At 37.6% G+C, this 23397-nt stretch overlaps 1 protein-coding gene across 4 annotated transcripts in view; it reads right to left on the reverse strand.

Annotated features, from left to right (window-relative positions):
* Positions 1-8519: 8519 nt before the first annotated feature.
* LOC126482300 (threonine--tRNA ligase 1, cytoplasmic) overlaps positions 8520-23397 on the reverse strand; it is a 206930-nt gene continuing 192052 nt past the window's right edge. The window contains exons 17-18 of one of the 4 annotated variants that reach the window (XM_050106325.1): positions 9608-9804; positions 8520-8695 (exon numbers count right to left, since the gene is read on the reverse strand). In XM_050106325.1, the coding sequence (XP_049962282.1) occupies positions 9656-9804 (149 nt within the window). In that variant the 3' untranslated portion in view covers positions 8520-8695; positions 9608-9655. Of the gene's footprint in view, positions 8699-9607; positions 9805-23397 lie in introns of all 4 variants that reach the window. The other 3 variants (XM_050106319.1, XM_050106324.1, XM_050106320.1) reach the window with 3 other exon arrangements.

The following is a 23397-nucleotide window of genomic DNA, read 5'->3' on the forward strand; positions in this document are numbered from 1 at the left end:
ACAAGTAATAAAATTCTCTCTCTCTTTAAAGAATTATTATTATTATTATTTTACAATATGGTTTTCACTCGTGCATCACTTATTACTAGGACCTACAGTCCAGTAGCCATTTAGTCGAATCGTCCGTATTTCATCCAACCAAGTATAATTATTCCTGAATTCAGGTTTCTTTAGCCATGCTCATAAGAGTTTTGGAAATCATTTGACACATGCTACACCTTGGACAAGCCTATGGATACTCCCAAAGGAGGGTCAGAAAGGAAAACAAAGGCTAAGGATTTTAGAACCTAAGAGACAAAGAAGACAGACCCCAAAGACTGATACCCATCCCATCCCTACTCCAAGATTCCCTTTACGATGGGTTCTGTGTCAAGGAACCAAAGAATAAAATTGTTTGGCATACTTTACAGAATGGGCATCCTTGCACATCTGATGGGATAAACACAACATAGATATATATGCTATGATCTGATTGCACATACGAGGTGTGGCTAGAAAAAAACCGGACTAGTACTGGTGAAACAATAAAACGAATGCAATAAGGCTGAAAGTCGCGTGGCCTGTCACGTGACTCTCGCTCCGCCTACTGCTCGAGTTTCATCTGCCTCCTGCACTCAGTCTGCCCGTGGCGTCTGTTTTAAGTAGTTGACGTTTTGTCTGTGCGTCGGAAAATGTTGAGTGTACAGAAAGAGCAGCGTGTTAACATCAAATTTTGTTTCAAACTAGGAAAATCTGCAAGTGAAACGTTTGTAATGTTACAACAAGTGTACAGCGATGATTGTTTATCGCGAACACAAGTGTTTGAGTGGTTTAAACGATTTAAAGATAGCCACGAAGACACCAGTGATGACACTCGCACTGGCAGACCATTGTCAGCAAAAACTGATGCAAACATTGAAAAAAATCGGTAAACTTGTTCGACAAGATCGCCGTTTAACAATCAGAGCAGTGTCTGAGTTAACAGGAGTTGACAAGGAAAGTGTTAGGCAGATTCTTCATGAAAGTTTCAACATGAACAAAGTGTGTTCAAAAATGGTTCCAAAGTGTCTCACAATTGAACAGAAGGAGCGCCGAAGAATGATTTGTTCTGACATCCTGGAAAACATTGAAAGTGATCCCACCTTCTTACAAAATGTTATTACTTGCGATGAATCGTGGTTTTCTACTTACGATCCCGAAACTAAACGCCAATCGATGCATTGGAAAACTCCTGGTTCTCCACGACAAAAAAAAGCACGAATGTCAAAATCGAAATTCAAGGCAATGATGATTGTTTTTTTTTGACATCAAAGGGATTGTGCACATTGATTGGGTACCAGAGGGACAAACAGTGAATCAGCATTACTACATTAGCATCCTGGCTACCCTACGTGAGCGAGTACGGAGAAAACGGAACGATTTGTGGAGAAAAAAGTCATGGATCCTTCACCAAGACAATGCCCCAGCTCACAGTGCGTTGTCAGTGAAGACGTTTTTGGCAAAACACAACATTCCCATCTTAGATCATCCACCCTACTCACCTGATTTGGCCCCCTGTGACTTTTTTCTTTTCCCTAAAGTCAAATCAGCTTTGAAAGGAACTGGATTTGAGACTGTTGAAGGAGTAAAAGAAAAAGCGACGGAAGTAATGTATGGACTTACCGAAAATGATCTGCAGCATTGCTATGAACAGTGGAAAATTCGTATGGAGCGGTGTAGAGACCGAGGAGGAGAGTACATTGAAGGAGATAACATGAAATTGTAAATAAATGTTTTTTTCCAGCATCAGTCCGGTTTTTTTCTAGCCGCACCTCGTATATGAGATGTGTGCAAGCCTGGAAAATGAAGTTGGGAGTCTGAGGGAAACAGCTCAAATTTTTAACAAAAACTGCATCTGTACACACAAAACATGTTGCAAAGCACATTCTATGACAGTGGTCTCCAACTACGGCCCACAGGCCAACACTGGCCTGCGGGCACCAACAATCTCGTCCACAGTGACAGGTCAGAAATGCGGCCCACAACTGAACCTTGCTTACTGAGCAGCTCCCACAATGGGTTGTTCACAAATCTAAAAAACTGACTCGCTTAATGAATGATGTTTCACACAAAGAGTCTGTTTAGTGTTACTTTTCCGTCTTTAACAAACATTTGAAAAAGCACATTCTGGTCTGGATTGGTCTCTTTGGCTACTATAATTGTATGCCAAGTCATGCATTCTCCTATAAACTAATGTTCTATAAAGTAAAAGCTCTGACAATGCTGTATTCAGTCAGCTGTACTGATTGCAATGTACCTCGTCCTACAATTGATGTCACCTGTATCACTGCTCAGGCTTCCATAACAATGTTGCAAATTCTCTGCAATGATGTTGCAAGTTTTTTTCTTCGATGATGCATGGTAACGCTTTCCCTTGCAGTATCTGTTAATGAATTTCAATTTGTCATTGTTAACTAACACGAACTCATTAAAGATGCTGATAGGGCACACTACGAATTTAATTAAGGATAATGCTATGTCTCTTTTTCACAAATTTTGAAGCATGGACATGAACAAATATCTTTAGACAACTTGCTTCTAAAATGGAATGTACTATACTATAAACAAAAAATTACAATACTGTATTATAAATCAGTTAGAGCATCTATTTTTCGGAATGGAATGCTTTGGCCAATTCTACATGGATTCCTAAGTAAAAAGGTGCTTCAGTTAATGAGTGTTAATTATTAGTAAGATTCAGGAACAACTCACAGTCATTAAGTGAAGTGACACTGTATATATAAAATTTACAAAGCAAATAAATCATACAAAATATGTACAATAGTCAGTTGTTTTTATTTGATGATCAATTAAGATATACATTAACTGACATATATAATGTAATTGAACATTTTAACTGTAATTAAGTATGTGAGATTTCCTGAAAATTTACTGTACCTAACTGACACTCATAGGCAATTCTCAAAATGAAAGTAAGCATTGTAATTATGATTAATGAGATTTATATTGCTGTAGTTTACCATTCGCAATTGTTTGCAGTTGTAGATTGTTTACTAGTGAAATTATCAAGAGCAACTTTTAATGCTCATCAGTTAGTTTAGATCTCTAAATATTTTTTTGTATATTTCATGTTGAGAACCTCTTTCCCCCACAGAGATAAGTAGTACCGAACATGGAAAAAAGCCTTGAGCCGACTTGTGCAACTGACCAAACTGTGTGAGTGGAAGACTCAAAAAATTCCAGCAATGCTAGATTTAAGCATTTATCTTTGCATAAAATGTGTTACATTGCGCACCAACCATTTCCATTTGAAGTTTGAGGCAAGAGCTTTTATAAAGGCATTAAAAGGATTTTGAAAAAATTTTATATTATTTGCGATGGTATCAAAATCTGAAAAATGAGAGTAAAAAATTATTTTTAAAGCACTTAAAATTTCAATTACGGAATCTACTGGAAATGGAATCTCTGATTTCCAGCTTAATGCTTGGCATGTATTAAAATTTGTGAAATTTTTTTTTTTCATTTGAGATTGAAACACAACGTTTTTTTGTCAAAAGAATTTAATGTCAGTGTACAGATCACGCAGTAGCTAGTTTTCTCCTTATAACTTTAAATTTAGGTCATTCATATGTTTAGTTGAATATGTAAAAGATAACAACTTTCGTAACAACTCACTGTTTTGTAACTCAGCCAGATGATGATGCCTTTCATTCAAGAATATTTTGATTATCTTTTGGAGATCAGATGCTTTCCACATCTACACCAGTGCAATGCTGTATAGTATGATAAGTCATTTTCATTAATAAACTTGTGGAATTGGCAATGACTACAAGTATGTGATATTATATAATTAATAAATATACAGTTAAATAATTTTGTCAATAATTGATTGTTTTCAGCCTCATTATACAGGGTGATTAAAAAAGAATACCACAACTTTAAAAATGTGTATTTAATGAAAGAAACATAATATAACCTTCTGTTATACATCATTACAAAGAGTATTTAAAAAGGTTTTTTTTCACTCAAAAACAAGTTCAGAAATGTTCAATATGGCCCCCTTCAGACACTCGAGCAATATCAACCCGATACTCCAACTCGTTCCACACTCTCTGTAGCATATCAGGCATAACAGTTTGGATAGCTGCTGTTATTTCTCGTTTCAAATCATCAATAGTGGCTGGGAGAGGTGGCCGAAACACCATATCCTTAACATACCCCCATAAGAAAAAATCGCAGGGGTAAGATCAGGGCTTCTTTGAGGCCAGTGATGAAGTGCTCTGTCACGGGCTGCCTGGCGGCCGATCCATCGCCTCGGGTAGTTGACCAATTTCAGATGATAAGGTTTCATAACTAACCTTTTTCGTAGGACTCTCCATACAGTTGATTGTGGAATTTGCAGCTCTCTGCTAGCTCTGCAAGTCAATTTTCCTGGGCTGCAAACAAATGCTTGCTGGATGCGTGCTACATTTTCATCACTCGTTCTCGGCCGTCCAGAACTTTTCCCTTTGCACAAACACCCATTCTCTGTAAACTGTTTATACCAACGTTTAATACACCACCTATCAGGAGGTTTAACACCATACTTCGTTCGAAATGCACGCTGAACAACTGTCGTCGATTCACTTCTGCCATACTTAATAACACAAAAAGCTTTCTGTTGAGCGGTCGCCATCTTAGCATCAACTGACGCTGACGCCTAGTCAACAGCGCCTCAAGCGAACAAATGTACAACTAAATGAAACTTTATAGCTCCCTTAATTCGCCGACAGATAGTGCTTAGCTCTGCCTTTTGTCGTTGCAGAGTTTTAAATTCCTAAAATTGTGGTATTCTTTTTGAATCACCCTGTATAATTAATGGCTGACATGACTAGCTTTAAGTCTTCTGACATTTCTACGCATTTTCTGCCAAAAACTGTTGAGGAATGATGCGATGTGTGATTAATGGTTTTGATCCAGAGTCAAATTTCTACTGCCTTTGATGTGAGAGCAGCAACTCCTTAATTTTTTCATGCCACCAACAGTTGTGGTACACATTAAGTTTTTCCACTGAAGGTCTTTTTCTGAACAGCATTTTTAATCCTTTAAAAATTCCTTCTCACAAAGCCATTATGTGAATGTTATGAATGTCAAGCAGCTTTTCATAATTTTTGTTTACCCCCCAAATAAAAATTAACACCTGTGCAGTGTCTGAAACACCTGTTGACTCATTCACAGCCAACGAGAACCACTGTAAATGTTGAGTTTTCTCATACAATTGAGTTAATATATTTTCAGCAATATCATGTACCCTTTGAGCCACTGTGTTTGCTGAAAAACTGATGTTTTTAAATAAATTAACTTTTTCTGAACACATTTCAATTGTTGCAGTCATGGAATCCTTTATTAATTTGCGTTTACCATGTGGAAACCAGCATGAGTTGCTGCTTCTTGTTCAGCATTTACTTTCTTAAACATCATTTACTGATCTTTGAAATTAATTATGACATTTGTCGAGATTTCAAAACACCATTTCAAACATGCATATATTTTTAACTGTTAGCTTCTGGTAAATCTGGACTACCTTTGAGAATGTTTAGTGTCATAATGGTGTTTGATATTGTGTTATTTGAGAACTGGTACTGTTTCATTGCACATTATAGGCATTGCTTTTATTACTCGAATCAATCAAGAAATATTGATGTCCCCAATGCTCTTCAAAATTTCTGCACCACTGTCTGTCTTCTGTTTCTTTTACATATTTACACAAACCCATACAAAAGGACATAACTGCAAATCAAAATGAAGCCAATTAATAGTATAAAGAGCAAGGGTTCTGAGAAGAATTGCACTGGATTTATCTTTAAGGCTATTTTAAATTAAATTAAACACTCACTGTTAAACACACTATCTTCAATAAGAAACTGTAGTCATAAAAACCACTAGTCTACTATATTGTGCTTTTCAGATCACACACATTGCCATTACCCACAAGATGATGCTGTCCTAATGCAGTTCTCTACTTTCCAGAAGACATCACTACTATAAATTTAGCATTGCTAGAAGCAGTCACAACAATGTGTAAAGCACAGCATGTGCATCACCTATCACCACGGTTATGAAATGATCTGGCATAAGATATCTCAACCACCATCTAGTCCTGAAATGAAAATTTGTGCGTAATTCAACATTACAAAATGGTGGTGCAATGAACTATAGTCTGTCCAACTTTTCTTGAGCCATGCCAAGAGAGACCATAGGGAACAAAGAAGACACCACTATTGCTGCCACATGGTGAGGAAAGTTGTGGTGGGACGGTATTCCGCAGTGCTCATGCCATTTGCAGCTCACGCTACTTTCTGACTATTTGCTGTGTTAATGACACATATTAGTAGCAAGGTTTCGTGGAAGATGTTACAAAGACCTTCACAAGTGGTATCTATTGTTAGCAATGTATATGAAATGAAATTAAGGCCACTGCTCAAGGTCAAACAATAAGCAGCTCACTGCGGAATTACTACTGCAGTGCCACACAGTATCAGCTCATAATGACTGGAAGCAGTCGTAAGTGTCACGAAAACTTTTGAATTGTATGGAGGAAATCTGAGCAGTATTAGGGCATCAGGCCCCAAGACAATTTAGATAGACTATAGCTAGGTCTTGGCCCTTGGGACTTTGTGGAAGAGCCAGTGTGGCCCTTAGGTTAAAACGTTTGGAGACCACATGACAGCCATGACATAGGTGCGTGTTTCACAATCTGTGCCATTTGGATTGTCTCTCATGACAACAGAGCCTCACAAAGCTGCCGGAGGGAAATAACGTTACATCATGTGCTCAGTTCCTGCCACCCACCTGGCCTAAATTTATGTTAACTTTTGTGGTCTCAGCATTTCTTTTTAGTACCTATTCCATTTCTTTGCTCTCTTTTATTTTTATACATATTTTATTCTGCCTTGTCTATGAACCGCCCCCCCCCCCCCCTCCCTTGACCCCCTGTCTACCACGTATAATGCACCTAGCTTTTCACTATTATAGACTCGTGCAATTTTTTCTCAGTAATCTCTGTCTTGATTATTATCCTATCTTCCACCTTTAAGCTCTCAGGTTTTCAACCCTAGTCCAGTGCAGGCACCAAAAACCAGTATTTCCTTCTCATTCCACCCCTTAAGACTCCCCAGAGCCTAACTTTTGGGTGAGTTTTCTGTAGCTCTCTCCATTTGCTAAGCCTCACCAGTCCTTTCCCTCCTTCCCTCTTCCTTCCCCTTCAACCTTTCTGTCACAGAAGTCACTAGCATTCAAAGCTTACACACTTCTATATATTTGATTCTTCTCCTTCTGCCATTCATCGAGTAGATTTTTTATCCATCCAATTATGATTATTTATTTATTTACATTTTCTTTGCGGGTAGCCATCGTAATGATGGCTTTTGCAAATATCAGACTTAATACTATGGTTATATTTACACTTCTAAAATACACTATATTCTGTAGCTGTTGCTTCTTATGTCTATTTTTTACATTTATCACATTACAGCTGTTACAATCACTATCTTAAAATTCGTCGAAAGAATATAAACATTTTTCTAATAGAAAAGATTTTAATTTTGTTTTAAAAACATTTCCCGTGTACGTTCTTAGAGCATTTGGTAGCTTGTTATACCAAATCAAACCACTGATATATGGACTTCTATCAGTCATTTTTAATGTTGTTCTGTTACGGAAACAGTGACACTTTGTTCTAGTGTTGTGGTCCTGTACATCACTGCCCTTGATAGCTTCTGTGCTGCACAAACACTTCACGACATGAATCTCTATGTCCCATCCCATGTATATGTCTTATTGCTCTTTTCTGTAGTTGTAATATTCTTTTTAAATGTACATCGGCTGCACAGCCCCATAGTTCAATTCCGTAATTGAGAAAGGGATAAAGTGTCCCATAATATACTAATTTCAGTGCTTTGCTAGGAACTATCTTTGCAAGCTGGCTGAGGGGATATATGGCACTACTGACTTTTCTGCATACGAAATTAATGTGGTATGTCCACCGCAAATTTTCATCAACATACCCAGGAATTTACAGTTACCATTTTCTGTTGCAGAGATATTACACACACTAGTCATATTGTTGTGGTGAGAACTGCCTGTTTTAAATGTCAGTAGTTGAGATTTGGTGACATTCACCTCGAGTCCCTGATCATTGAAGTATTTTGTTACTTCTGTTACACCACTAGTAGCAAGAGATTCTAACTCATTTGATTCCCTCTGATAGAATAAGATTGATGTGTCATCTGCATAGCTTACAATATGGGAGTCAATGGGTTGTGCAATGTCATTAATATATATATAAGGAAGAGAAAGGGGCCAAGGATTGAGCCCTGTGGTACACAGGATAGATTAGACATTCTTAGCAATCTTACGATTACTTATTGTAATTAACTGTTATGTTATGTGTTTAAATAAATTGTAATTTCACGACATTTGGTGATCCTGGGTTTATATGAATCAATAATAATTTCTCTTAATTAATGGATTTTTAATGAAGAAAGCAGACTAAGACAAAATAAAGCTCTTCAGTATCCAATTTATTGTATATTCTTACTGTTTAAATACAAAAACAAAATAAATTAGGCATTTGGGCGGAGATAGAAGATCATATTTTAAATACAATAAAATGAATACTGGTGGCAGTCACATCTTCATTTAGTGGCTGGCAGTCAGTTCACAAGATGAGTACCACCTGCTAGAAAGAAACAAGCAAAAGGAGTCTTAGTTTCACAGTGATCAAAAATATGACACAATAAATGCACGAAAAGTATCCAGAAATTTTATGATCTGTCAATGAAGCTATCAAAGGGCCTAGTAATTCACAATACAATCCTATAAATGTGTGCACACGTTATGTTCTTCCAATGCAATCTGTAAAAAATATGATTTTTCATCAATGTATCAGCCTAAACACATCTTGATTACACATAGTGAACGTGAGAATCTTAAAAAGTTACACAATAATCTAGCTCATTGTGTTCAGAATGCACAACATATCACAGTGAAATTTGTTTTCACCTTTATGTGAACAGTTAAACTCTTTAACACTGCTAGACTTTTGTGTACATATACTGTTAATTATTGGATCAGATTATTGTCTCACAATAATGTAAGTTGAGATTGTATAACAGATAACTTGACAAAAATGAGAGCAATTACTTGTTAATTTTGCATGTTCAAAACAGGAAAATAGTTGTCTGTTTTGTACTAATCGTTCAAGTTTAAGTAGCTGCTACATACACACTGTACATTTAGCAGGATAAACTTCATAGCTTCACTTCATCGTACCTGCAAAAATCTACAGGATGGTGTTGGAATGAATCAATAAGTTCTTTTGCTGAAGATATGATATAAAGGCAGAAGTCTGTTCTATGCGACACTTTTTAAAATATAATGCAAAATGCTTATCTTTATAACTTACTCACTGTATGTGTGCCTCTCAAATGGGAGTAACAGTTCAGAACCAAAGGTTAATTCCAAAAAAATTTTCTTATGAAAACAAAGCTTAAATAAGGTGTTAAATGTTACTGCTACTTGATCATATATTATTGTTAATAATAATCACCACTAATGGGTCTTGAAGAATATTGATTATTTTACTTACTTTATAAATGTCTTTATCAATACTGATGGAAGAGGTTCCTTACTCTTCTCAGAAATTTTCTTCACTCTTTAGGGTCCTGTCCTGTTTCAGTTTGCAGAATTTTTCAATTACTGTTGGTACAGAAAATTCTCCATGTACAATATTGTCTCTGGTGCGAACATTCACAGTCCCTGATGTCTTCTCTTTTTCACCAACCACTGGGAAGAACAAATATATGCTTGCATTAGTTACAGAATCGCACATTACTGTGTAATATGAGTGTGTCTTCCATTATAGCACTGCCAAAACAATCATTTCTTTCACATTTTCCTCTATTTTCATGCAAAAATCAAGATTTTACACATTTCTTTTATGGCACTAGCTGCCATGTTGATCTTCAGACAGTAAATGTGCATAAAACAGTTGCTTCTTTTAGTTGATCCTATGAAGGAAAATAAGCAAATGAATTGTTGCAACATGCTCTAGTCAGAGGCACTGAATTGCCTGGCATGAATGTAGCGTAACAATGTCATACGGAGATAGGTGCTATCCCATTGTGACTATGCACTATGAAGTAAGAGGACATATTCAGAGTGCAAGAGTGCTCATTCAGAGGAAGCCAGCCAGCACCTCTGACAGAAACAAGAAGAGCAGAAACGAAATTATTGCCATCCAGTGGAGATACGATATTACACTGCCTATGTTATTCCAAAATTACGATGCAATTTTCCTTTGGACATGCATGCAAGTAGTAACAGGACATCATCCTTTAGCATTACTTTTCCTCAACAGTAATTGTCGATAACAGTATTAGTTTTCGAATTTTGGAAAAGGAATTACTTTATAAAATATTTTAGTTTTGATGTTATAATCGATTAAGTATTAGTTCTGAATGTCCAGTAAAAATTATTTTTTTTTTAGAAACATTTGAAATTACGAATTACTGGCACACTTAAAATTTCTATTATTAATTATGCAATTCTGTACTGTTTACTGTGTTTTATTTCTGGGTTCATTTACGAAATAATAATTGAAACTAATAATGTACAGAAACTAGTAAAAATTCATTTGTTAAGAAAACTTATAAACCCTGTGGAATCGTGTTATTTCCGCAGAACATGTGAGACGTAAGCATGCCTCTGATGTGATCAGACGTCTTTTTGTGCGAACAATTTAATTTCAGTTTTGTTAATGTGAAATATCACAATACTGTATGACATACTAAAATTTGAAAAATCAATTTACGTAGATACAACAATCTTCAAATTTATTCAGTTCAAACCAACCATGAGGACCTGATGTGAGATTTCCAGTTTCAAGAATCAGACCCCTAGACAAAAAGAACTGGAGCCATCTCAACATGAAAAGCTAAGTAAACTTGAAAGTTCGCTCTTCTCAAATCTTCACAAAAGACTTTGCTTATCAATTACTTGAACTGGACATTGTTTAATATGTAGATGGAATCAGGAAGGAGGGGGGAGATTACAAAATCCAAAGGAACATAGCACCGTAATTTGGATAATACAGGTACTGCAATATCATATTTATCCACCAAAACCGGACAAGTGACTTTCAACTAAAAATGTTCTTGCCTGTTTGGGAATATACATAATGAATAGGTTGTAGACACATGGCTGACAATATATGGAAGTTTGGGTCTGGCGGTGAGTCATGCTCTGATAGCCTTATGGTAAGGCAACGGCTCGCAGTAAATGGGATATCCAGGTTCAACTCCTGGTCCGGCACAAATTTTCATTGTCGTCATTCCATTATACAGATGATGATTGTCCGTATAGGAAATTGCGAATACATTTCATGTACCCAATGGTGATGCCCAGCTACTGTGACCTGTTATCTCTTCCAGAGATGAGTGCTGCTGCAGGAGATGTGCTGACTGGTAGAGTCTTACAAATATCCCCCAAATAAGGCACTCAGTCTCAGAGGTACTCTGTTGTCCTCAGTTGCACACCAGTGTTCTCTGTACATAACCCTACCACAGTGTGTAAGTGATGCCAACCACCACCATTTCCATTTTCTGGCTTCGATTAGAGACTACTGCTGTGCTTGATGGGGTAACCAGCTGTCAACAATGGACTCTGCCTCCAGTAGCAGCACCTGTTATAGGGATTGCAGGCAGATGAATTACTGCCTTCGCACTACTGGGTCTCCCTCTGGAAGACTACTTCCTGCTGGCAACCACTCTCTAAAGAGACACCTGCTCAAGCTCAGGATGGAGGCAGCCCAGCACCTCTGTCACTGCGCATTCATTCCTGAAATGCTGATCACCACTGAGGGTGGACACAAGCCTTTGAAGTAGATCATGGTTGGAGCTATGGTTTGAGTGAGTTCCTTCCCTGCATAGTGTTCTATGCTGAAAAAAGGCCAGCAGCCTGGGTGATGTAGTCAAACATCAGCTGCGGCACACACCGCTACTCAGGCATACCTGCTGACTTTGGTTCACCGAACTCTGTGACTCACTACATCATCCTAGGGTCAGCAGCCTTCCCTACAGCAGCGACCGCACCTCTGTACCTAACACTAACAGAAGTCTAATTCAACCAGCGATGTCTTACTAGTGGTCAGTCACTTGATTCCAGTCACCACCACCACTTACAACCCACGTCTTGGCAAAAGAGGTGGCGTTACTTGATGACCTTCATATAGCAGTTTCCTCTGCAACAATAGCGGTCACACCCCAGGCCTCTACTAACTGGATAACTAAAAGTAAAATAATAACAACAACAGTAGCACGAATAACAAAACAAGGTGCACGAAAATACAAGAAAACAGCTGCTATTGATAGCAGCAGCATTATTGTGACATCTACGTGATTACTCTGCAGTTCACATTCAGATTCTTCACAGTGTGTTCATAGAACACTCCATCAGTAAATTACATGATTTAGTTAGTATTCTACATTTTAATGAAAGAAATTATATGAGTTAATTACTTGAAACTGATCCACGATAAAAGTATTTCAATGAAACACAAACTTTAACATGTTTTCATTTGGTCACTTTTTTGTCTGCCTATCTGTATGGTAAAATTTTGCAACTGATTTTAAATTAACTTCCCGATGAACTAGAAGCTAAAAATTTTAATTCAGAACTGGATCACAAGGCAATAGTAATCTGCTTTCTTGTCTGTTCGGTAGGAGTGGGGCTAGGAGGGTTGAAAACGATTGGCAATGCCTAACATCTTGGCTGTCCTGCAGGATCATTGTGCTGTGTGGGCAGTTTCAAATGCATTGCAGGTGGTATGCTAACCAGAGATAATATTTTTTAATCAGTCTAAAAAGTAGAAATTTAATTTCTCCTTGCAGCAAAGTTTCCTAGTCCCATACATACAGTTTTGAAAATTTACGCTAGTGAATTTTTAAAGCTCTATGGCAGTATTAGTAAGATTTATAACCAAAAAGCAAGTGGCACATACAACAGACAATAGCTAGGAGATGAACTATACAGGCATCAATTATGTACTGCACGCACCCACATTTTTCATTATAAACCTTACACATATTGTCATAGCCTTGAAAATTTGAGCTTGTGAAGTTTTAATAACTATCTGTATGGGTGTTAGGAATGTATATGGAGCTAGGAGAAATTCACATATATTTTTTAGTCCAATTTAAAAACGTGTTATATTAAAAATTTACGAGGGTCATTCAATAATTAAAGACTCAAATTGATCTGGAGAAAAAGGTGTTAATTTTTACAAAATAATACTTTTTCTACTTTTCAAAATAATCCCCTTAAACATTTATGCACTTGTTACAACGGGCTACAAGCTTTTTTATTCTGGCTGCAAAGAACTCTTTATCTTGATGTTTGAACCAATTTCCCAGTAACTTTTTCACGTCCTCGTTCTCCTGGAACCCTTTACACATAATGCCTCCTTTAGTGTACCAAACAAATGGAAACCACTAGGTGCTAAATCAGGACTGTCAGGGGGATGAGGCAGTATTTCCCAGCCCATTTTGTCAATGGTTTCATGGGTTAGTTGAGCAATATGAAGATGTGCGTTGTCTTGCTGGAGAGTCACACCTCTCCTCTGAGATCAACGTCATCTCTCTCTCTCATGGCTGGCTTCACCTTGTTTAAAAGCAAATCCGAGATAATAACAAAAAAAACTGGACATTCAGCACCAAAAATCACCACCAACATGACTTTTCCTGCTAATGCTTGGCTTTTGAATTTTTTGTTGACAGGTGAGTTGGTGTGCTTCCACTCCATGGTTTGTCTTTTTGATTCTGGATCACAATAGTGAACCCAAGTTTCATCATAAGTTAAAATTTTGTTGAGGAAGTGCTCACCTTCTCTTTAATAATGTTCCTTTAGTTCTGTGCACACTCTCAACCTTGTTTCCTTGTGTTGCCATGCCAACTCCTTTGGAACTCATCTTGCACATGTTTCACGGTACTTCAGCTTGTTACAGATAATGTTATCAACTGTACCAGTACTAACTTGAACTTTATCAACTATAATTTTTACAGTCACACGGCGGTCGGCACAAATAATGTGATCAATTTGACTCAAGTGGCAGACTCTGCAAGAGAGGCGCTCTGCATCGCGGTGTAGCTTGCTCGCCAGGTTTCGAGAGGGTGCGTTTCTGGATGAGGTATCGAATATATTGCTTCCCCCTACTTATACCTCCCGAGGAGATCACGAATGTAAAATTAGAGAGATTAGAGCGCGCACGGAGGCTTTCAGACAGTCGTTCTTCCCGCGAACCATACACGACTGGAACAGGAAAGGGAGGTAATGACAGTGGCACGTAAAGTGCCCTCCGCCACACACCGTTGGGTGGCTTGCGGAGTATCAATGTAGATGTAGATGTAGAACCATGTGTGCAGTAGCACAGTCAAAGGTAATCTGACTTCATTCCTGAGCCAATAGATCATCAATAGATTGCAAGAGGTGAGCCTTGGTGCTGTTTGGCAATGTAGGCTGGCTGTCAGGATAGGGTGACACAAGTGGGGTTTCAGGCAGGTAAAATAGAAAAGATTTGAGGCTAGCATTAAGTATATGTGTTAAATGGGCAATTAGTTTAACAGTGAGTGTGATTATGTCACACAAGAAACTGTTGGATTGTAGTTCCCTGTTAGTCAAAGTAACCTGATGGGCCTGGGACATAAATAAACAGTTGTAAGAGGGTAGAGCCACTACAGTATGCTGTGGTATCGAGTGTAGTAAGTTGTTTCCAACAGGTGCAAATGGTACAAATTAACATTCTTGTATCATAATAACACTGCAAGGGCAGGGAGGCATTTTAGTTTCCTCAAAATTAACCCAATTTCACAGTCTGTGACACCAGTGTGGAGTGATAAAGTACAGCATATGCAATATAAGTCCAAAACTGGAGCTTACATAGTCTTCTGCTACTAAGGTGTATTCCAAACGGTGTAACAATGTGATAAGGAGGACTAGTAAACGGTTTGTGACAGTATTTAAAGTGGCTTCACACTAAAATAATTGACTGGATATTCACAACTCGAACAATGTCCATAATTTAAGAAAGCGGAACGAAGTCAGCATGAGAAGATGGATTAGACAGAGGTACTGTTTTATATTTTCTGTTTGCAAGTCACAATAGTTAGCACTCACATGGAGCAAAATGTAACAGGATATTGAGATTCAATTGACTTGTTTCCAAAACGATTAATTAGCAGAATTCACAGAACATTGGCAGAGACTAGTAACACTGAACTCTGCACAAGTTTAAAGTTTGTTCCTCAATCATGAAAAATGTAGTATAGATTTGTAATCAATGGGCTAATTAACAAGGATGCTATCTAAATGTATGAAATGTTTTACCAATACATTTAGATTTGAGTACGTAGAAAGCTGCAGTAAGAGTATGAGGTGAGATAGGAAGACAATTTCCCAGCTCATAGCGGGGCACTGGTGATCTGGTATAGCTCACCATGTGATTGATGAACAGGGAACAGGTGTTCACAATAAAAAAAATAAAAAAATAAAAAAAAAAAAATCAGATGAAAAGAATAGCTAGCAGAACATAACAACATTAGTCTGAAATGGTGGTAAACACAATAATAGGAAAGAAACAATCACAAAACATTAATGTCAAACTAAAGTGCTATAAAATGTCAGTGTTTCTCTTATGGGAATGTTGGGGGGAATGTGATACAGGATAAATAAATAACATGGATAAATTCATAGATGTTAAATGTGAATAATCTACCATGATACAAATGAAAGTGAACGCTTGACCATTATCTGCATATGTACACGCATGCATCGAGAATCAAGATATAAAGGTAGCAGAGTGACATGAGGCTGGGATGGATTGTCCACATAGGAATGTACTTGACTGTAAGCATGTGCAAGTGACAGTTTCCCTTAGCTGTATATCATTTATTAATTGATTACTGATTCACTGATTTGTTCCTCCAGAAAAGAACACTGACTCCCCACTTAACTAATCACTTAAGAGGTGATTTATACCCCACAGTAAATCTTTGGAGAACAGATAAATGGACACTGTGGAAAGGGAAGAGCAATGCCTCTGTGCTAAAGGCTGGAAGAGATAGACAGAGCTGGCACTGTTATTGAGATGTAACTGGTCTTTACAATGGCCAAAGGAGAAAAATGGAATAAATTTAATGACAAGACAATAGAGTAAGGCATATGGGGGAGGTTTCAAAAATTAATTGCAACAACAAGTGTCTACAGGTACTCACTGGCGTCTCATTGACAATACTGGTCAACTATATGTCATGCCTTGTCAGTAGCTTAAGAACTGTGTCATTAGGAAGTCATCCCTATTCCTCCTCCTTTAGCATGAATTAGTTAGCTGGTAACACTATTAGAACATGCCTATACAATTCCCAGTGTTTTGCATCAGTACCATAGGCTGGAATAATAACGGGCAGTATGGCCAAGTATCTTTTGTATCTTTACTCACAGTTCCAGGGTAGTGTCAGAATTATACCACATGAATACTGACCCATCATAATACAGGTAACTCCTGCCATATCTCGTAGTAGCAATCTGTTTCTGTTCCACTTATGCACATGTATGGAAGCCTTACAATCACAACCACCGTTAGGGAAATAGTTCGACATCACGTTCAGAGTGCATGCGTTTTCGGCACCAAAACTCAATAAAGAGATAATGTATACCACCATAGTGGTACAGAGATACAGAGAAGCAATCCTTAAATGATAAACAGCACGAGGAATAAAACCACAATCAGGAGTGATGAAATTCCCTTAAAGTATTTTAAACATAAGTTACACTTTTTTAATGAGCAAATAAGAAATGACACACCACATCTAACATCATCAAGTATACTCTCTTACATTTTGTAATACTCAACAGCAATGAAATACAGGGTGTCCATAAATTATCTTTGCAAATTAAGACTTTAGTAACTTTAAAACTATACTAGATATTAACAAATGGTTTTCAACATATGATTAGATAACACATAAATTTTATTTTACCTTCCAGGTGATGCAATTCTGGCACAAAATTGAAGTTCAAAACCTGATAAAATGTGGATACTGCAGGAGAAAGCTCAGTGTTTAGCCTGGTTCATTTTGAACAGGATAAGGAAAGCAACAATATCCCAACCAGCTATTCAGTTTTGGTATATTTCACTTATGGAAACAAGCAATGTTCTCCATAAGAAGGTGGCGGCTCACCCATCTGTTTCAGATGCCAGTGTGGACAAGATACAACAAGTATTTGCAAGGAGCCTGACAAAATTGGTGTGTATGACGACCAGAGAATTAGAAATGAGGTGATCAACAGTGAACAATGTCTTGCATAAGATGTTATGGCTGCATCCCTACAAGATGCAGTCGCTTCAGGCATTAAAGCCTATGGATAAACCTTGTTGTGGATATGCTAGGCAAGATTTGTTCCTCTGATGAGGCAATGTTTCATGTATCTAGCAAATTGAATCAACATAACGTTTGTATATGGGGCTCCCAGCATCCTCATATAGCACATTAAATGGAAAGAGACAGTCCCGAGGTCAATGTCTGGTGCAGACTGATGCACAGTTGTATCACTTTGTCATCAGTTTTGCTGTCAATGGTGGTTTTTACCTGGACATGTTACGAGAGTTTGCTGTGGCACAACTGGAACATCTGAAACCTGATTTCATATTCCAGTAGGATGGGGAACAACCCCATTGGTCTCTAAACATTTGTCAATTTCTAGGTGAAAAGTATCTGGATGGATGGATTGTGCTGTGGCACAACTGGAACATCTGAAACCTGATTTCATATTCCAGTAGGATGGGTAATAACCCCATTGGTCCCTAAACATTTGTCAATTTCTAGGTGAAAAGTTTCTGGATGGATGGATTGGACAAGATGGTCCAACTCAGTGGCTGTCATGATCCCCTGACCTCACACCACCGGATTTCTTCTTGTGGGATTTTATAAAGGATCTAATGTACCAAACTAAGGTTAGAGCCCTACAGCACTTGAAGGCACACATTTGGAAAGCATTTGTACATGTCATCATGGAGATATTGAATCGTACTTAGAGAAAAATAGAATTCTGACTAGATGTTATCTGTACCACTAAGGGTGCACATATTGATGTGTATGAGTGAGGAAACAAAGCTTATGAGTTATCACATGTTGAAAACCATTTGTTAATATCTAGTATAGTTTTAAAGGTATTAATGCCTTAAGTTGTAAAGATAATTTTTGGACACCCTGTATTTTGCTCACAGTGATGTTAAATTCATTACACAATATTCTTATTTAAGGGAAGTCTCTCTAACAAAGGAACCACTTTTGACAAAGCTTAGGTATCCGAGTAATGAGGGAATTAGTATATTTCATCAAAATATACAAGGTATTAGTGATAAAGTTAGTGAACTGCTTATAGATGTTGACTCTGAAATTATTGATATATCTGAACACTTCGTAAATAAGGAGATAATTCAGAGGCTTCCTTTACCAGGATACAGGTTGGCTGGCAGCTTTTTGAGGAGCTCTTTGCGGTGTGGGGGAGTAGCCATGTATGTGAAAAATGGCATCCCATTTGAGTCAATTGATGTTTCAAAGTACTGCACTGAAAAGGTGTTTGAATGTTGTGCAGGTGTGGTTAAATTTAACGGAGATAAACTTCTAACTGTTGTTATTTATAGATCCCCAGACTCCGATTTCACAACATTTTTGTTAAAGCTAGAGGAGGTTCTTGGTTCACTTTATAGGAAATACAAAAAGTTTGTTATATGTGGTGACTTCAATATTAATTGTATAAGTGATTGTGCAAGGGAGAGGATGCTGGTAGACGTCCTTAATTCATATAATCTTATGCAAACGGTATTCTTTCCAACAAGAGTGCAAGGGAACAGTAGAACAACCATAGACAACATTTTTGTTCATTCCTCATTACTAGAAGCGCATTCTGTTAGCAAAAAGGTGAATGGCCTTTCAGATCATGATGCACAAATTTTAACTCTAAAAGATTTTTGTGCTGCATCACGTGTTAAATATAGTCATCAGCTGTTTAGGAAAGCTGATCCAGTTGCTGTAGAGACCTTTGTAAACCTCATCAAGGAACAAGAGTGGCAAGATGTTTATAGCGCTGATACAGTAGACGATAAATATAATGCTTTTCTCAAGACTTTTCTCATGCTCTTTGAAAGTTGCTTTCTGTTAGAACGTTCAAAACAGGGTACTAGCACAAACAGGCAGTCTGGGTGGCTAACTAGAGGGATAAGAATATCTTGTAGAACAAAGTGGCAATTATATCAAAACGTTAGAAACAGTCAAAATCTAAATGCAGCAACCCATTACAAACAGTATTGTAAGGTGCTTAAAAATGCTATTAGGAAGGCAAAAAGTATGTGGTGTGCAGATAGAATAGCTAAGTCTCAGGATAAAATTACAACCATATGGTCAGTCGTAAAGGAAGTGGCTGGTCTGCAGAGACAGGTCGAGGATATAGAATCAGTGCGTAATGGGAATGTCCGTGTTACTGATAAGTTGCATATATGTACAGTATTTAATAATCACTTTCTGAATATAGCAGGTGAACTAAATAGAAACCTAGTCCCAACAGGGAATCATATAGCGCTCTTAGAAAAAAGTTTTCCGAGACTGTTACCTGAAATGCTCCTCCATGATACTGACAAGAGGGAGATTGAGTTAATAATTAAATCACTAAAGACCAAGAACTCTCATGGATATGACGGGGTACCTAGCAGAATACTGAAGTATTGTTCTATGTATGTTAGCCCAGTTCTCAGCCATATCTGTAACTTTTCCTTTAGGAGTGGTCGGTTTCCTGACCGATTAAAGTACTCGGTAGTGAAGCCACTTTATAAAAAGGGAGACATTGATAATGTTGACAATTTTAGACCTATTTCTATGCCATCGGTGTTTGCTAAAGTTATCGAGAAGGTTGTATATACAAGGTTACCAGAGCATTTAAATTCACATAATTTGCCATCAAATGTGCAGTTTGGTTTTAGAAATGGTTTGACAACTGAAAATGCTATATTCTCTTTTCTCTGTGAGGTTTTGGATGGATTAAATAAAAGGTTGCGAACACTAGGTGTTTTCTTTGATTTAACGAAGGTTTTTGACTGTGTTGACCACAAAATATTACTGCAGAAGTTGGACCATTATGGAGTAAGGGGAGTAGCTTACAATTGGTTTGCCTTTTACTTTAAGAACAGGAAGCAGAAGGTAATTCTCCGCAATATTGAGAGTGGTAGTGATGTTCAGTCCCAATGGGGCACTGTTAAGTGGGGCGTTCCCCAAGGGTCGGTGCTGGGGCCACTGCTGTTTCTTATTTATATAAATGATATGCCTTCTAGTATTACAGGTGATTCAAAAATATTTCTGTTTGCTGATGAAACCAGCTTGATAGCGAAGGATCTTGTGTGTAATATTGAAACAGTATCAAATAATGTAGTTCATGAAATAAGTTCGTGGCTTGTGGAAAATAATTTGATGCTAAATCACAGAAAGACTCAGTTTTTACAGTTTCTAACTCACAATTCAACAAGAACCAATATTTTGATCAGACAGAATGGGCATATTATAAGCGAGATGGGACAGTTCAAGTTCCTAGGCGTTCGGATGGATAGTAAGCTGTTGTGGAAAGCCCATGTCCGAGATCTTGTTCAGAAACTAAATGCTGCTTTATTTACCATTAGAACAGTATCTGAAATAAGTGACACTTCAACACGAAAAGTAGTCTACTTCGCATATTTTCATACGCTTATGTCGTATGGTATTATTTTTTGGGGTAATTCTTCTGATTCAAAAAGGGTATTTTTGGCTCAAAAACGGGCTGTTCGAGCTATATGTGGTGTGAGTTCGAGAACCTCTTGTCGACCCCTATTCAATAGTCTGGGAATTCTGACATTGCCCTCACAGTATATATTTTCTTTAATGTCGTTTGTTGTTAGCAATATTAGCCTATTCCCAAGAGTTAGCAGCTTTCACTCAGTTAATACTAGGCAGAAATCCAACCTGCATGTGGAATGCACTTCCTTGTCTCTTGTGCAGAAAGGAGTGCAGTATTCTGCTGCATCCATTTTCAATAAGGTACCACAAGAACTCAAAAATCTTAGCAGTAGCCCAAACTCTTTTAAGTCTAAACTGAAGAGTTTCCTCATGACTCACTCCTTCTATTCTGTCAAGGAGCTCCTGGAAGAGCTAAAAACTTAAGCAAATTCCAGTGTTACATTGTTGATTTTCCTTATTTAAATTTACTACTTGTCACCTGAATATGTTTTTTTATATTTCATTTTATCTGTTTCTAATATTGTGTTATAATTTCATGTATTGACTCGTTCCATGACCATGGAGACTTCTCCTTAATTTGGTCCCACGGAACAATAAATAAATAAAAATTATACTATAACTCATAGTTATGGCTAGGCTCAGGGGAGATGGGCTGTCATGCCCTCAGGATCAACATACACAGAATACAGCACATCAAAATGCAAAAATAGCAACTCAAAGCTCAACAGTTTTATGTTAGTGCAAGTGAAATACATGAAATAACATTCACTGTCAGTAACCACAGCAGCAGCAGGAGTGATTAGCTCATCGTTATTAGTTCCAGATCAGCTTTCGTTGTACTGTGAGCCTTTACTCTTGTGTGATATGGTTGATGCTTTTACCTCAAATAAAAGTGTGTTAAATTCTATGTACATATTGCCACTAGAAACTGCTTTTCATTATTCATACGTGTTTAGTGACTCTCTCAAATGCCTCCTACTAATAGTCGATGAATCATCGATGCTACCAAATGTGTAACTAATGTATAGTTTATCTCATCTACGAACAGTTCACGTACTGTATCTCAGTCCTTATCTGTGTAGTTTTATGAGTCCCCTGCTTATAATCATCTGATCTCTCTGTCATGCCCTGTTTTTCGTTCTGCAGGTTGATAATCCCAGTAGGCAGCAGCTACAGCAATGTCTTCTGCCATGAACTTACCTTTGATGCTCATGGACTCAGCTGTAGTGTAGTAGCTAATAATTATCTAACAAAACTTTTTGTGTAATGTGGTATCCCCCTCCGAATGGTATTTGGCACAATTTCTAATAATTTGTATTAGTTTCCTGTTTTTGGTTTAATGGCTGAAATGAAATTGTTGTTTCCATGACCGTACATATCTGTGCTTGAATGACTGATGCCTGTTGACATGCAAGACAGAGAAACAGCCAACCTGCTGCTAAGTTAGCTGACTGAAATCCATTCTCCAGTCTGCTGCAAGTGTGCTTTATGGACATTATTGTGGGTGCTTGTGGACTGTCTTTTATGTCTGCTTTAGCTATGTAGTTTCTTAAGCATTACCCTGCACTGTGTAGTAAGGAAATGACTTGTGAATGTGAACATATTAAATCTACAACATAGTGGAATGTAGTTGCACCATGTGCTTTGCTATTAGTATTTTGGTGATTGGTAATGAAGTGTTTTGTAGCATTGTATAATTTGTTTAGCCATGTTATGGGGTACAGTGGATCATCTCACTATCCTTGCATGTACCAAAATTTTTCATAATAATTCCTAGATTTCCAGAAGGTTTTTGATACCATTCCTCACAAGCGACTATTAATCAAATTGCGCACATACGGAGTATCGTCTCAGCTGTGTGACTGGATTTGTGATTTCCTCTCAGAGAGGTCACAGTTCGTAGTGATTGATGGTAAATCATCGAGTAGAACAGAAGTGATATCTGGCGTTCTGCAAGGTAGTGTCATAGGCCCTCTGCTGTTCCTGATTTACATAAATGATCTAGGTGATAATCTGAGCTGCCCCCCTTAGATTTTTTTGTAGATGACGCTGTAATTTACCGTCTAGTAAAATCATCAGATGATCAATTCCAATTACAAAACGATCTAGAGAGAATTTCTGTATGGTGCAATAAGTGGCAATTGGCACTAAACAAAGAAAAGGGCGAGGTCATCCACATGGGTACTAAAAGAAATCCGATAAATTTTGGGTATATGATAAATCGCACAAATCTAAGGGCTGTCAATTTGACTAAATATCTAGGAATTACAATTACAAGCAACTTAAATTGGAAAGACCACATAGATAATATTGTGGGGAAGGAGAAACAAAGCCTGCGCTTTGTTGGTAGAACACTTAGAAGATATGACAAACCCACTAAAGAGACAACCTACATTACACTTGTCCGTCCTCTGCTGGAATATTGCTGCACGATATGGAATCCTTACCAGGTAAGATTGATGAAGGACATCTAAAAAGTGCAAAGAAGGGCAGCTCATTTTGTGCTATCGAGCAATAGGGGTGAGAGTGTTACTGATATGATACGCGAGTAGGGGTGGCAGTC

This window comes from Schistocerca serialis, chromosome 5 (assembly GCF_023864345.2).
Source record: "Schistocerca serialis cubense isolate TAMUIC-IGC-003099 chromosome 5, iqSchSeri2.2, whole genome shotgun sequence".
Taxonomy (NCBI): Eukaryota; Metazoa; Arthropoda; class Insecta; order Orthoptera; family Acrididae; genus Schistocerca; species Schistocerca serialis.